Below are 15,453 nucleotides of genomic sequence, written 5' to 3' on the forward strand. Positions count from 1 at the left end.
ATGAGGGCCGTGTTTTGCTGATCTTCTAGACACAGACATTACAAGGAAGGGTGAAAATCTCTATTGACCACTCTCACTCACGAACAGGTACAGTCTAAATATTTGAGCAAGTTGAATCTCACATGGAGCCTCTCCATCACCACACAGAGTTGATTCCAGACATGAAAGCTTGGTTTAACATTAGAACATCAATGTAACTTACTATATTAACTGAAATGGAAAATAATCACATGATGATCTCAATAGACAGAGAAAAAGCACTTGGCAGCCATTAAAAAAAAAATCCTAGTAAAACTGGAAGCAGAGGAAAATTCCCCCAACCCAACTGAAGAGCTATTTAAAGATGCTGCAGCATTCTGAGGGTAAGAGCCAAACACATCCCACAAAGCAGAATAAGGACACTGAGCTCACACTACACAGAGGCTCTACCACTGCGGTCAGGCAACGGACTAAGGATATTTGGACCAAAAAGAAGTGAATCTGTCTTTATCTATGGATCACGGGCATATAGGCTTTAAGAGGACATCGTCTATTTAAAACTGGTGAGTGTAGCGGCCATGTTTGCAGGATGCTGGGCTGGTGTAGTTAGTCGTCCATCTGTACATATCAGCAACAAAATATGGACACTTTCACATCTGCCATTTTCCATTTGCAAGACATCATTTTCAAAACTGTCAAACATGTGCACAAATTTAACAAAAAGTGTCCAAGATTTATACAATAGAATCTACAAAACCATTCTGAGAGAAATTAAAGATAGAAGTTAATGGAGAGATATATCGGATTTATGGTTCAAAGACTAAGTTCTGTTAAGGTGTGCATAGGTTGTCCTTAAAGTTACCTCTGTAATTAACAGAATTCCAATAAAAATCCTAACAAGGTGTGTGTGTGTGTGTGTGTGCGTGTGTGTTAATTCAGACAATGATTCAAAAGTTCCCATGGAAGTGTGTGTGTGTGTGTGTGCGTGTGTGTTAATTCAGACAATGATTCAAAAGTTCCCATGGAAGTGTGTGTGTGTGTGTGTGTGTGTGTGTGTGTGTGTGTTAATTCAGAAACTGATTAAAAAGTTCCCATGGAAATGGGAAGACCCTTCAGTAGCCAAACAACTGTTAAAAGACAATGAAGCTGGAGAGTTATCAGTAACTGATGAGACAGGACAGAGCGACAGTAATGAAGATGGCTTAGTGTGGCATGCAGGTAGATACACCAATGGGAAAAATACAGACCCCGAATGGAATCAACCATAGAACGCCGACTTTTAACAATGCAAAAACGTCAATGTAGGGTGGTCTTCTGAACAAATAACCAGGGATATTAGTACCCAAAAATGTGCGCTCTAGACTTCATACAGTATCCAAAATTAACTTTAAAAAGAAAGTGAAACTAGAAACTGAAAATGAAAAACTTTTTTGCTAGAAACCATAGGTGGAAGCCTGCATCCCAAGGTTGGCAAACATCTATCTCTTCACTCTAATTTCTAAGATGAAATCATGCAGGACCCAGAAAGGTGGCAGGGGCCAGTGGGCCTTATCAAAAGTAAAACCTTTCCCCTTGCAAAACACTGCTAGATCAGCAAGCAAACCACGTGCCTGACAAAGGACTTTAAAGTAGACTATATACACCTACCCCAGCTGTTCCTTAATGTACATAAGAGAGAAATGTGAGGCAGGCTGCAAGTCTACCGGGGGATCCAAAGGCAGCCACACTACCTTGGCACTCCAGGCTGGGGGCATGAAAAGTTTACAGTGATACAGGAACTTGGAAGTGTTCTGTAAACATTAGCAGGTGGTTTAAAAATTTCAAAGTAAATCTCATTGGCCACTTTTTCATTTAAAAAAAAGGGGGGGGGGAAGGTTTACATACCCAAACAATGTCTAAAATGTTAAAACAGAAAATTTTCTGTAAATCAGGTGTGCTCAAAATTGTTTAAGTGCACCCAGCTAAGATTAATGATCCCTCTTTGTTTTTCCACCTGGGGTCTCCTCTCAAGTTTAAGAAACGGACTCCACAAATAGTGTGCCATATGTTCATAGAAACACTTTGAAAGCGATGAAGAGTCACTTATTATTTACCAACATACTTGATGAATAAAGTTAAACTTCCTTTAATTTACATATGCTTCAAACCACATTAATGACCAAATAAGCTGACCCCACTGAATAGGTCTTTTTAAGACTGATTTCAGTGCTCTCTCTCTCAGTATGTTAAGAAGCAAAACAGAGTAAAAGTATACTAGACAACAATACAGTAAAAGTTGGGTCATGCACAAGAAGGAAATATAAAAGCTATATGAAGCATATATCCAGATAAAGAGCAATGCCATAATAAATTTGAGAAGCCATCATGGTGGCACAGTTTTGTAACCCCAGTACTCAGAAAGCCAGAGGGGTAAGACGTGGACTTTGGGGCCAGCCTGAGCTACAGCATGAGGCCTTATCTCAAAGAAGACAAAATAATATTAGTAGTAATAATTTTTTAATATGACACATTTTAAAGGGATTGCTCCTTTGTATTTCTATCAAAATTATAAACAAACTTCTTCCCATTGTTATATACATCATTAAAAAATCAAAAATTCAAATGCTTTGAAATTGGCATAAGGGTTTTACAGGCGTTAATGAAACATAAAAGCCACTGCAAGACCATTTTTCAGTACTATATTCAGGTTTCACAAAAAAAAAAAAATGTAGTTTAGAGAAAATGGCTTAAAGTTCCAGGAGGTGTTGAGACATTAAGAGTTGTACAACTTAAGCTGCACGCACAGGTCCCAAAAATCAAAGTCGAAGGCAGATGATAGATGTGCCCACAAAATGTCTATTGTCGATCTATATTCTTTTTAATTCTCAATTCAAAGCAATTGATTACTTAAGTGTGCAGTTAGCTGCCAAAGTCGAGTGTACATGAAAAGGGAACACTGTAGTTCCCAGTATCAAACCAGTAAGATTCTCCATCTCCCGTTACCCTCCCACGCAATCCTTAACAAGAGCACACAACAAGAAAAATCTGCTTTTCTTCAATAAGCGCACCAAAGATGAGAGGATGCAACTCATCATTCTTCCATGGTTATCCAAAGTGCATGTGAACGCTGCTCAGCTTCCCTGCATGAACCCAGGTTCCCCTTTATCCAACCACTCCCAGTGCGTGTCTACACTCACTCCCAGTGGGCGTCTACACTCCCAGTGTGTAGCTAGCAACCAAGCAAGCAAACCCGAGCAGAAGGTACTCAAAGGACAAGAATGCCATGCACAAGCAGCAGGAGAACACGTAACATGGGGTTTGGGTACCTGTCTCCTCCAAAAAGTACTCTTAGTGTAGACACACAGCTAATCAGATTTCCATTGAATAAATGCTCCGGTCTCTTCCATCCTTATAATCAACCTTACACGTTTCTAAAATTAGATAACATAAAGTTTCTCTAGCAGCACTGTCTTAGTCAGGGTTACTGTTGCTGCGATGAAACACCATGACCCACAGCAGCTCTGGGAGGCAAGGATTTATTTAGCTTACACTTCCACACCACAGTTCCTCATCAAAGGATGTCAGGACAGGAACTCAAAACAGAGCAGGAACCTGGAGGCAGGAGCTAATGCAGAAGCCAACGAGAGGTGCTGCTTAGAGGCTGGTTCCTCATGGCTTGCTCAGCCTGCTTTCTTACAGAACTCAGGACCACCAACCAGTCTAGGGATGACACCACCCACAGTGGGCTGGGCCCTCCCCAACCAATCACTGAGAAAATAATCTACATGCTTGCCTACAGCCTGTTCTTATGGAGGCACTGTTAATTGAGGCTCCCTCCTCTCTGATGACTCTGGCCTGTGTCAAGTTGGCATAAAACTAGCCAGCACAAGCACTTTTCTTCAATCTGGTTTCATTTTTAAGATTAACGAAAATTCCTAAGCCCTACGTAGTGCCTCCATCTGCTCAGTCCATTCCTAACAAGCCTTCCCTTCTGACATACGACATCTTTAATAATCAGATCCTTATCGGAAAAGGTTATCAATGAAAATACAGAGAGAAAGCATACATTACTGAACAACTCAACTGCAAGAGCAGATGTCTTAGAAGAACCCATCACTAGGCGGCTTCGGATGTTACCAAGAGGGACTGCACATCAATCCTACCAACGTTCGTTTGAAAGGAAAAAACAGTATGCAATGGAAGACAGAAGAAAAACCTGTAACACACACACACACACACACACACACACACACACACACACACACACACACACACGGCTAAAGATCAGGACTGAGCGACAAGACGACATGAGTTGTGCATTTAAGGCTAACGAGGCACCTGGGACCCGGTAATCAGCAAAGAGGAGAGCACACGACAGATGGCAAAGATCAGTTCCTCCCCAGTCCCCAGTCGGACCAATAGGCACTGTCATAAAACAGGTTTCTGCCTTCATGCGAAGCTTCGGCTCAGGGCTTGGCACCTGCTAGGCCTCTGGGTCCCCTGCCTCCCACGCCCCGCCCCCGCATCCTGGGCCTCAGAACTCCGGGTCTGGGGGGACCGCCTCGGAGCTCGTCAATACCAAGTGCAGTCTTCCTCCTCGCTCCAGGCGGCCAGGGTCTCCAGGTCCAGCGGCTCCACCTCGTCCAGCAGCGTTGGAGGCGGCAATAGCGGCGTAGCGGCTTCCCCCGGCGGGGTCCCCGCGGTCCCCGGTTCGGGGCTGCCACCCCCGCCGAAGAAGCCCGCCGCCGGCTTGGAGTAGACGAAGGGCGCGTCGGCGGGTGGCAGGCTGCAGAGCAGGGAGGGCGCAGGGCTGGGCAAACAGTAGGTGCCCGGGAACGCGGGGCCCAGCACCCCCGGGCCAGGGGAGGTCGTGACGCCCGGGGCCCTGTGCGAGGCGAGCGGGCTGCAGGCCCCGGCTGGCGGCGGTGCGGAGGGCGGCGGCGGCAGCAGCAGCAGGTGCGGGGCGGCGGCCGCGCTGGCCGCCCGGCTGCGCAGCTGCTCGTTCTGCTTCTCCAGCTTGCGCACGAGCTCCTGCAGCTTCTTCACCTCCAGCTCGGCGTTCACCACCGGCCCGGCGCCCGCCCCGGAGCCCGCCACGGGCGAGGCGCATTTCACCTGCTCCGCCATCATCGCGGGAGCCCCGAGCGCCGAGGCGAGGAGGCAACGCGGGCCCAGCTCGCACAGCCTACCAGCATCAGCACCAGGGCCCAGCCTCCCGCCGAGGCAGCGGCAGACGAGCAGCCGTGCACGGGGCTCTGCACTAGCGGCTCCGGGTTTTAGCCGCGGCCCCGGGGCGGGGCGGGGCGCGAGGGGCGGAGCCTGTGCTGATGGCCCAGTCGAAGGGGCGGAACCCGCGGCCGGGACCCGCCCTGGGCATCCGCATGCACACACGCCACCTAACCCCAGGTGCCTGATTGGACCTGGCCTGAACTTCCCGCGGCTCACACTTCCTCCCGCTTAGGGCGAGAGAGCCCACACCTACCATCACAGCCCGTGGCGGAATCTAAGGAAGAAGCAGGTGCTTTGGGTGAAGAGAAATGCACCCTGAGCCAATGGCTTTCCTTCGTACAAGAGCACTGCTAGATTTCATCGTACAGCCACAAGCTAATGAAACCTATAGATAACAGAAGGTTCTGGAGAGCAAGATGCATACGCGAAGTAGAAAAGCTTTGAAAACATGAAGCTAAGGGCAGTATTAGGTAGCACATAAACAAAATGGTGGGAAAGGGGAGATTGAGGAGGGAAAGTAAGACATTCCCGTATCTAAGAGGGAGAGTAGCCAGCTGCTTAAAGGTCAGGGGTTCACTTCAGCCTATCTAAAATTCCCATATTTGAACTTTCTCCACTGGTCTTTCACCATTAAACAAAAGTCGTGGGGGGGTTTTTTTCTCTTTCATATTAGACAAAACATCTTTGAGGATCCCCTGTTTGCTCCACTGTGTTGCTTTTTGAGCAGGTGAACAGGCATGAGTCACTGCAGGGAGAAATATGAGTAAAATTGTAGAGCACTCCATCTGTTAAATTCGCATTATTAAAGTCAGACATGCCTGAGCAAAAAGAGAAGTGTCTAATATCACCTGTTTTTCCCTCTTTTTGGAAGAAATCATGCTTATTATTTATTTTCAACAAAAATGCTTTTAAACAAACGAATCGTTTTGTTCAGTTACTGTTGACTTAGCATTTTGTGTGTTTAACACAAAGGAAAGCCTGACGTTATGTTGCGAGAACAATCCACACCGCTGGTTCTCATCCTCAGATGGTACCCTATCCGGTGAAGGGCCTCGCTCGGGCACTGTACACACAGCGTTGTCGTCGATGAAAATGTACCGCATTTCTGTGGCCTGGCTAGGATATTTGACCCTGTCCCTTGCTGCTCAGAAACACTTCTCTCTTAGCAAGCTCCATCTCTAAACTTGTGGGTATGAACAAGGTGGCTGTCCTGAATTTGACTTGGCTGGCAAGAACTTCCGTAAGTTAGATGTACCGTAACTACTCTGAAGTTTTCTTTCCTGGAATCCCAGCTGGCCATCCGACCCCCGGACCACCTGTATCTCCCATTACCTTTCCAAGTTTCATTCCATCTTTTTGGGGGTATGTTGGTTATTACAAAAACCTGGAGAAGTGGAGTAATACTACCGAAACTCCTAAGTGAAGAATCTATTGAAGGATTTTTCCCGCATGCTCAGTGGCAGATGCGGGCAGCAGTATCCCTGAAACACAAAGAAAGGAAGAGGAGACACACAATGAGAACAAAGAGCTGCTGGCTTCGACGTTAGTGAAAGAAACTGGGAAACAGCACAGAATAATGAAGACAACGAAGGTTAAACAAGAGAAGCAGTCATTTTCACTGAAAAAGTCATATACTCTAAAGAAGCAGAAGAACAAACAGCCTCCCCCCCCCCTTGCATTTACTCTTTATGATCTACAGAACACATCACAGAAACCAGAGGTCAGGCTGTAGAACTGTTTTTTAAGTAACAATTATTATAAACATTTCTCAACATTTACAAAGAACGCGTACTTGAAAATTAAAGCTCAGAACGGAGGCGGGGGGGGGGGGGGGGCGTTGTTTAGAATGTTCCGCAGGCTTGGTCTCTTCCCTGCTTTTAAAGGACAAAATAAAGGGGTTTTTTTTTCCTATTAAATCTCTTTTGCTCCCTTCAGAGAACTGTGCGTGGAGACATGCTAATGGCACTCAAAATGCACACTGATTTTAAGTTGGTATCCCCAGGGTGCCCATCTCCTTAACACATAATTGAAGAGGTTGGTGGTGTCAAGGTTTTAATTAAGCAGTTTGATTTTTTTTTTTTAATTTGCAAATTCCAAGCTTTGGTTTTTGAAAGAAACTGTGTGTGTGGCTGCTCAATTTATTTAGCATTTAAAATTTGGTATTTTAAATGACACGAAAAGGTGACTTCAGAATTTGCAGTGAAGATAACACATAAAATTGTATGCCCCACTAAAAACTTTATGATAAACATCCATATCACATGCTCAAAACTGGATCAAGAAATGCATATTTTCCAATGGTTCTTATTCCTTGCACTTTAAAAATCACACAAGGTCACTGGAGTTACTCTTAGAAAACTAAAATTAACTTAGTCACCTGTATCTCTAATGGTACTTAGAGCTATCAACTATCAGTTCATTTACATATCCAACCACAAAGTTGCACAAACAGCATGTACTAGCTAGTTTATGTCAATTTGACACAAGATGGAGTCGTTGAAAAAGAGAAAAAATCAGCTGAGGAAATGCCTCACTGAGACTGAACTGTAGACAAGCCTGTAGGGCATTTTCTTAGTAATTGATGTGGGAGGAGGCCCAGGGCATTATGGGTGATGCCATCCCTGTGTTGGTGGGCCTGGGTTCTATAGGAAAGCAGGCTGAGCAAAGCCATGGGAGAAAGCCAGTAAGCAGCACTCCTTCATGGCCTCTGCATCAGCTCCTGCCTCCAGGTTCCTGCCCCGTTTGTGTTCCTGTCCCGACTTCTTTCAGAGATGTAATGGTAATATGGAAGTGTAAGTTGGATAAACTTTTTTCCTTCCCAAGATGCTTTGGTCATGGTGTTTCATCGCAGCAATAGAAACCCTAACTTAGGCACAGCATAGTATCTTCTAGCATATATGAAGAGAATTCTTTTGAGAGATCTAGAGACACCCTGCCTGTCCTCAGCCTAATTTTAAAGAAGAGTCAGGCTTGGTTATTTGCCCAAAGGTACTCACAAAAACAGTAGCAGTTCTCAACAGTTTCTACTGGCCAGATGACTCCCCTCTCAATACTCCAGAAATTAATCACCAATCACCCCGAAAACTGAAAATTCACCTAATAGACAAAAAAAAAAAAAAAAAAAAAAAAAAAAGAGCGAGGACCTCCCCCTGTATTTTCAAGTCCACTCCTCAGAGGACTGTCCTCCAATGTGTCTACTCCTCCTGGCAATGCCTACTATCCACACAGGAAGGAGTTGAAAGTTTCTATGCCATCACTCACTGGGCGCCTCAGTGCCTCGTGGGCTGACCAGTGCGTGGCAGAGAAACTTTGAAAGGCTTTAAAAAAAAAAAAAGAAAAGATGAAAAAAGATGAATAAGTAAATTCCCACGCTGTATCTGGAACTAAGATCAGAACCTAATTAGTTATTTGCATATGCATCATTTACATGTAGAAGCACCCTGGGAAGATCAGGAGGCTTTTTGAAGACCCATGATAATCGATTATTTCACATATGACCCCAATAGAACTGGAAAAAACTCTTGCTACATCGAATGTGCTATGTTTTAATGTACAGGGGAATACAGAGAGACGTGAGTGGGCTGATAGCACTCTGTGTTTAGGTTGCATAATCTCACCTCACTCAGCACTCCTGGTTAGACTCAGGTCAAACACCCATGTAATTATACCTTAGAAAGCCATACAGTAGTGCTTATAGTAAGAGTAATAGTGTTAATAATTATCTGTATGTTCAGCAAGCTATACTTTTAAAAGCCTCTTTCAATAAACACTTATTACATGTCTATTATGTTGAAGACACAGCACTATATAATTTTTTAAAAGCGAGTAAGACAGTGTCTCCAGTAAGTCCTTATCTAGTGAGGAAAGAAATATCCAAATGACTAAGGATAGCTCTCGACTCAGTGTGACCAGTGTAAAGATGAAAACACAAGCCAGAAGTGTAGGACATGGCCCAATGTGGAATGATCCTAGCTATGAGTTTGGATGAGGCTATGGTAGCAAGAGCCATGACTTCATCTGAGTCCTTTCATCTAGCTGAAAAGCATTAAGACAAGTATGATATCCATTGTCAGGATATGAATGCTATCATTCGACAGAAAAATGAGGATGTAGCTCCTGGATCCCAATACTAAATTCTTAGTATCCTCTATGACCACTTTGCTTTTTTATTTTTATTTTTTCTTAAAAATACAAATACCTACCATTGTCATGAGGAAGAAATTTTATATAGTTTTAAACAGTAGGTATTTACATATAGATGAGGTTATCTGGTCATCAAACGCCCCTTAGAATGCTTATTATTCTATTCATAAAAGTGGGGAAACTGAGGCATGGGGGTGTGTGAATCTGCCCAGTGCTTAATTGGCCCAAACAGTGGGAATCACAGCCAGGCAGTTTCACCTAGCTTTTACCCAAGAGTCAGAGTCCCTGGACCTGCTATCTAGTCTTAGGTCTTAGGAATCCATGCCTAGCAGAGTTCCATGATTTGGTCCCCGTCTGGGTTACTCCTGCTGTAATGAACCGCCATGACAAAAGCAAGATGGGAAGGAAAGGGGTTATGTGACTTAGGCTTCCATGTCCATAGTCCATATGGATGGATCTCAAGCCTGGAGGCAGGAGCCGATACAGAGGCCATGAGGGGGGCAGGTCACTGGAGGCAGAAGCTGATACAGCTGCCATCCCATGGCTTTCTTTTTTCTTTTCTTTTCTTTTTTTTTTTTTTTTTTTTTTTGGAGACAGGGTTTCTCTGTGTAGCCTTGGCTATCCTGGAGTTACTTTGTAGACCAGGCTGGCCTCAAACTCAAAGCTATCTGCCTGCCTCTACCTCCCATGTGCTGGGATTAAAGGCTCCCCAGCTTCCTTAGAGCCCTTTCTTATAGAGCCCAGCACCACCAGCTTGAGGAGGGTAGGCCCCACCCACAATTGTCTGGGCCCCTCCCACTTCAGTCACTACTTAAGAAAATGATCTACAGCCCAGTCTTATGGAGGTGTTTTCTCAGTTGAGACTCCTTCCTCTCAGAGGACTATAGTCTGTGTCAAGTTGACACAAAATTAGCCAGCACAGTTTGTTTCCACCATCAGTAAAGACAAACTATCAACCTATGCAAAACTCAGAAACTAGGGTGCCTTGAACAAAGGAACAAGGAGTACTACTGGAACTTTGAAGGTCACCAAGAACAGATTAGAAAACTGTCAGCTTCCAAGATCAACAAAGTTGCCAGTGCAGACAACACCCAGGCACCACAATGGCTCCTCACTCTCCACTAACTGCTCGGCTCTGAGCAGATGCCAACACAGCGTTAATCACCTCCACACTGTTTTTCACATGCCAACACCACTCTTAAACATGCTCCAAAGAAACAATGTTAGAGCCTATGATCCACCCAAATACCTGTCACACTGGTTTGGGAAACGGTTTTAAATTTAAAACCCACAAAAATATATAAACTTTTTACAAAATCAGAAACATTAGAATAGCAACCAACTTAAAGAATCTTTTAAAATGTATGCATACTCAAATACCACATCTGTTCTCTCATATGTAGAATAGGGGTGTGTGTGTGTGTGTGTGTGTGTGTGTGTGTGTGTGTAGGGGGAAGTGAAGGACAGAGAGAGGGAGAAGAGAGGAAGAGAGAGAAGGGGAGAAGGAGAATGAAATAGAAAGGGGGCCATGACCAAACTCTGCCAAGACAGAGTAAACAAGTCCTCAATAGTTCCTGCCTCACAAATATGTCTGTCAGATATACTGGGCCAGAAGGCTGTAGATGATGCTCCAACGTTATAGAGAGTTTTGGGTGACTGTTCAGGCAGCAAACTCCCTCTGTCACAATCATACACAGCTGCTGTGACCTCAGGCCAAAGTCACTTAAAGTGTGTATGACGTGGGACAGGAAGGCTCCTGTGACTGCAGTCCCTGTCGATCTCTGTTGGGAGGAGGAGGAGGGGCTGACACAGCTGGAAGGTTGTCACTTTTGGAACCTAATAAACTTCAGTGAAAAGCAGCAGAGAGACATGAGAGCACTAAGCCTGCCAGATCGCCACGTGCCAGGAGTCAGTTTCAAAGACGTTGTGCCATGTTTGTGCACACACTGTACACGGATAGCCAACTCCTACACGGCGACCTCTCATTCCGCAGTGAACTGCGTGACTGTCGCAGCCCCATAAGATCATGTCATCAGGTGCCATTGACATCTTAACTCATGTAAGTGCATCTATGATGCTCTCCCAAGGATGAATTCACCTTAAAACACATTTCTCAAGATAAATCCTTATTATAAAGCAAAGTATGACAGAATGGTCTCGCTCCTTATCTTCAGAGGTAGCTTGTTTTCAGAATGACATGTAACGATTGCTATAGGAAGTTTTATGAAAATATGGTCATCTTTACCAAACCAGATTTCAACCTCAAAGATTACTGGCTCTGGGAAGTAGAGACTAACCAATCACATGGGGCAGGAGAGAATTCCTAACAGGAGAGTTTTACAGGCTTACAATCAACTTTAAGCTTCTCTCTTCAGACTCTGGACCTAATTTGATGATATTAACAAGCAATTTTTACTAGCACATGGAAAACAATATCTGAAAGTTCCCAGATGCTATGAGAAACAAACAAATAAACAAACAAAGAAAACCAACAATATATCCTTGTCTTAGTTGGGATTTTTATTTCTTCAACAAAATATCAAGACTGGAAAGGAAGTTGAGGAGAAAGGGGTTTATTTGGCTTATGCTTCCACATCCTAGTCCATCCCTGAAGAAAGTCAGGACAAGAACTCAAAGAGGGCAGGAGTCTACAGAGGGAGCTGATACAGAGGCCACGGAGGGATGCTGCTTATTGACTTGCTCAGCCTGCTCTCTTAAAGAATCCGGAGCACCCTCCCAGCATGGTACCACCCACAATGGGCTGGGCCCTCCTCATGAATCACTAACTAGGAAATTTTCCTACAAGCTTGCCCACAAACCAATCTTATGGAGACATTTTCTCAATTGAGGTTCCCTCTTCTCTGATGTCTCCAGCTTTTTGTCAAGTTGACATAAAACCAGCCAGTGCAACTGAGCCCTTGTCAATTTGACACCCTAACACATCACTTTTCAATCAAAACCTTTCCTTTCACATTTATGCCCAAGATGGAATGTTAACATTAATGCCACAATATAAATCATAAGTAACTTTAAAAGTTTCACCGTCTTTACAGATTCACACACATTAAGCATTCAATCTCTTTAAAACATCCAATCTTTTTAAAAATCAGATAGCTTTTCAAAAAGTTCAAAGTCTTTCAGCTGTGGGCTCGTGTAGAAATCAAAATTAAGTTAAACACACTCTTTAAGAGGGAAGAACAAGGGCACACTCACAGTCTGAACAAGCAACACCGCTCCAGCAGTGTAAATAACTCGATGCTTAATTATCTGTGACTCACTCACTGTCTTCTGGGCTCCTTCAAGGTGCTAGGGTCACTTGTGCAGCTCCATCCACTGCAGCACACACAGTTTATCCTCTTGGTTCAGACTGGATCCTCTCCATCTCTATGGTTCTTGGTGGACTTCCCATGGTACTGGCATCTCCAAAACTGCTGGGGTCCCTTGCTGCAACTGCGTGGCACTTTCACCAATAGCTTCCCCTGGGCTCTCTTCAGAGATTCTAGTCGGCTGCTCTCCATACACTCTTCATGCCTTTAAAACCAGTACCGCCCGGGTGACTCTTACACTACCAAGTGTAAGCATAAGGTTATTGTGTAGTTTAAATTCTGACTTCCTGTCTAGATGTTGTGTAAACTCTGCTCCCCAGTTGTCTCTCTGTTATGTCAATAAAGCGGCTTATAGCCAATCGAGATAAGGAGGGGAGAGAATAGGGCTGGACTTCCTGCCAGTCAAAGGATTGGGGGAGGAGTTAGGAGAGGAAGAAAGTCACTGGGAGAAGTCCAAGGAAGATCAGGAGGAAGGAGTTGGAGCCGAGGAAAGCTACAATGTGCAAGTACACTGGCTTGTTTGCTGGGAGTGAGAAAAAAAAAATAGCATAGAGGGTTAAGAACAGACTTAATTGTGTTGTGAAGTCATGTATTATAAGAGAGTCTTAATTATTTGTGTGATAGCCAGGTTAAGAAATAAGCAAAAAGAAAAAAACTCCAACAACCAAGTTCAGCGGCCAGCAAGAGGTACAATTTCATCCACTTCTGGAACACAGCTTCTGTGTGCTGACCCCGAGGAAACGCTTCTCAGAAGATTTTGCCTCAGTGGTGCTGGTCTCTTCTCCATCACCACTAATTTCTTAGCTCCAGCTGACCAGCATCAATTGTCCTAGGAATGAAAAAGTTTCACTTCAGTGGTACCAGTCTCTTGTAATTATGGCTGACTGTACAACCCCAACTGGCTGCAATGTAGTATGGTTATCCTGTATTATATGGCCAATATTTACTTTTAAGTGAGCATATACTTTTAAAGTGTGTCTTTCATGGTCTGGGTTACCTCACTCAGGATGATCATTCTAATTCCATCCATCCATTTGCCTCCAAATGTCATGCTTTCCTTGTTTTTAATGGCTAAGTAGTATTCCATTGTGTAAATATACCACAATTTATTTATCTACTTTTCAGTTGAGAGACATCTAGGTTGTTTCCAGACTTTGGCTATTATGAATAAAGCTGCTATGAACATAGTTGAGCAAACAAATCTAAATTTAAAAAAAATAATCATTGAACTTTTAGCTCTGGAGAGGTAGCCCAAGGGTTAAGAGCACTGGCTCCTCTTCCAAAGGTCCTGCGTTCAATTCCCAGCAACCATATGGTAGCTCACAACCACCTATAATGAGATCTGGTGCCTTCTTCTGGTGTGCAGGTGTACATGCAGGCAGAACACTGTATACATAATAAATAAACACATCCTTTTTTTTTTTTTTTAAATCATTGAGACCCTGTCTTAAAAGAAAGAAAAGGAAAGCAAGCAAGCAAGCAGGAAAGATTAGCCCACTCATTGATTCCCCCACCCCCAGGAGATGGCAAATGCAGCTATGACCAAAAAAGTTGAAAATAATTTAGCAGAAACTTAGACAATGACTGTGGCAGCCTAACTGGGTAATAGTGTGGTGTTACGTTTTTGCATTGTTTTGTTTTCGATTTGATTTTAAGATTTATTTATATTTTTCTTATGTGTCAGAGTGTTTATCTACATATATATCGATGCATGAAGTACCAGCCCATGAAACCAGAAGGAAATATCAGATCCCTTGAAACTGGATGGTTCTGAGCCCCGTGTGAGTGCTGGAGATAAACCCAGGGCTTCTGTATGAGCAGCCAGTGCTCTTAATCACTGAGCCATCGTTCTAGCCCATACTATGTTTTTGATGCCGTAGCACAAGTGGAGTGAGAGGACAGAAGTCAGAGAATGACAGAGATCCAGGGCACAGGACACTGTTATCGCTGATCACATATGCTGGGCAAAAGGGAGGCTTGCTCTGCTAAGACTGAAAATTGCCAGGGTGAGAAGAAAGGACCTGGCCAGGTGTCCACTTGCCCCATGTAGCTCACATCTTCAAGTGGCAGAAATTCATCCTACATGAAGTCCATTGATCAAAATTAGCCATACCGTCACATGGCTGCCCACACAGGGACTATGTCCCGCTATGTTGCATGAGAAGAGCGTTGGGACTATTTGGTGTAGAACCTTCCTTGCCTATAAGAAATATCTTATATGTAAATGCCACTTGTTACTGAGTAAACTTACATCTAAAATTTGCCTCATTTTGGCAGCTTCTCACACATTTTGTAATGTTCTGTTTTTATAATTGTTTGGCTATAAATATATTATTAATGTGTCTTGATTCATGGGCAACTTTGGAATATTTTATTAGCCAACATTATTAATTTTTAATTTGTATTATAATAAAAACATTGTCTATGTGAATACGATTCAGTGAAATTTGATAGGCTATCATAGTAATTACTAAAATCTGAATCTTTTATTACAGTTGTATATATGTGTTGTGTTAGATAGTTTACACTTCCATATTCAATATTTAAGTATTTTCTGTATGCAGGCATTAATTCACTTAATCGTATCTCCATATTATTCTATTTCTTTATCTCTTAACTGATCTTTCATACATTTTTCTTTTTATCTGTTGGGTTAATTTTGAGTCAATTCATTAGTATTTACCCCTAACTTACTTGTAATACTTCATTTATATCTGCTAAAATGTATCTAGTCTACTGAATTACAAAACCTTTCTATTATAATTTCCTATTTCTTTCGAGTGATGCTAACATTATA

The 15,453-nt window shown here is 43.4% G+C and overlaps 1 protein-coding gene across 3 annotated transcripts in view; it reads right to left on the reverse strand.

Moving 5' to 3' along the window:
• SLAIN1 (SLAIN motif family member 1) overlaps positions 1-5,220 on the reverse strand; it is a 55,826-nt gene extending 50,606 nt beyond the window's left edge. Inside the window, exon 1 of one of the 3 annotated variants that reach the window (XM_084767805.1) lies at positions 4,538-5,220. In XM_084767805.1, coding sequence (XP_084623931.1) covers positions 4,538-5,088 — 551 coding nt within the window. In that variant the 5' untranslated portion in view covers positions 5,089-5,220. Of the gene's footprint in view, positions 1-3,507; positions 3,641-4,537 lie in introns of those variants that run through there. The other 2 variants (XM_084767804.1, XM_084767806.1) reach the window with 2 other exon arrangements.
• Positions 5,221-15,453: the final 10,233 nt, after the last annotated feature.

This window comes from Acomys minous, assembly GCF_964271855.1.
Source record: "Acomys minous genome assembly, chromosome: 18".
NCBI classification, from domain to species: domain Eukaryota; kingdom Metazoa; phylum Chordata; class Mammalia; order Rodentia; family Muridae; genus Acomys; species Acomys minous.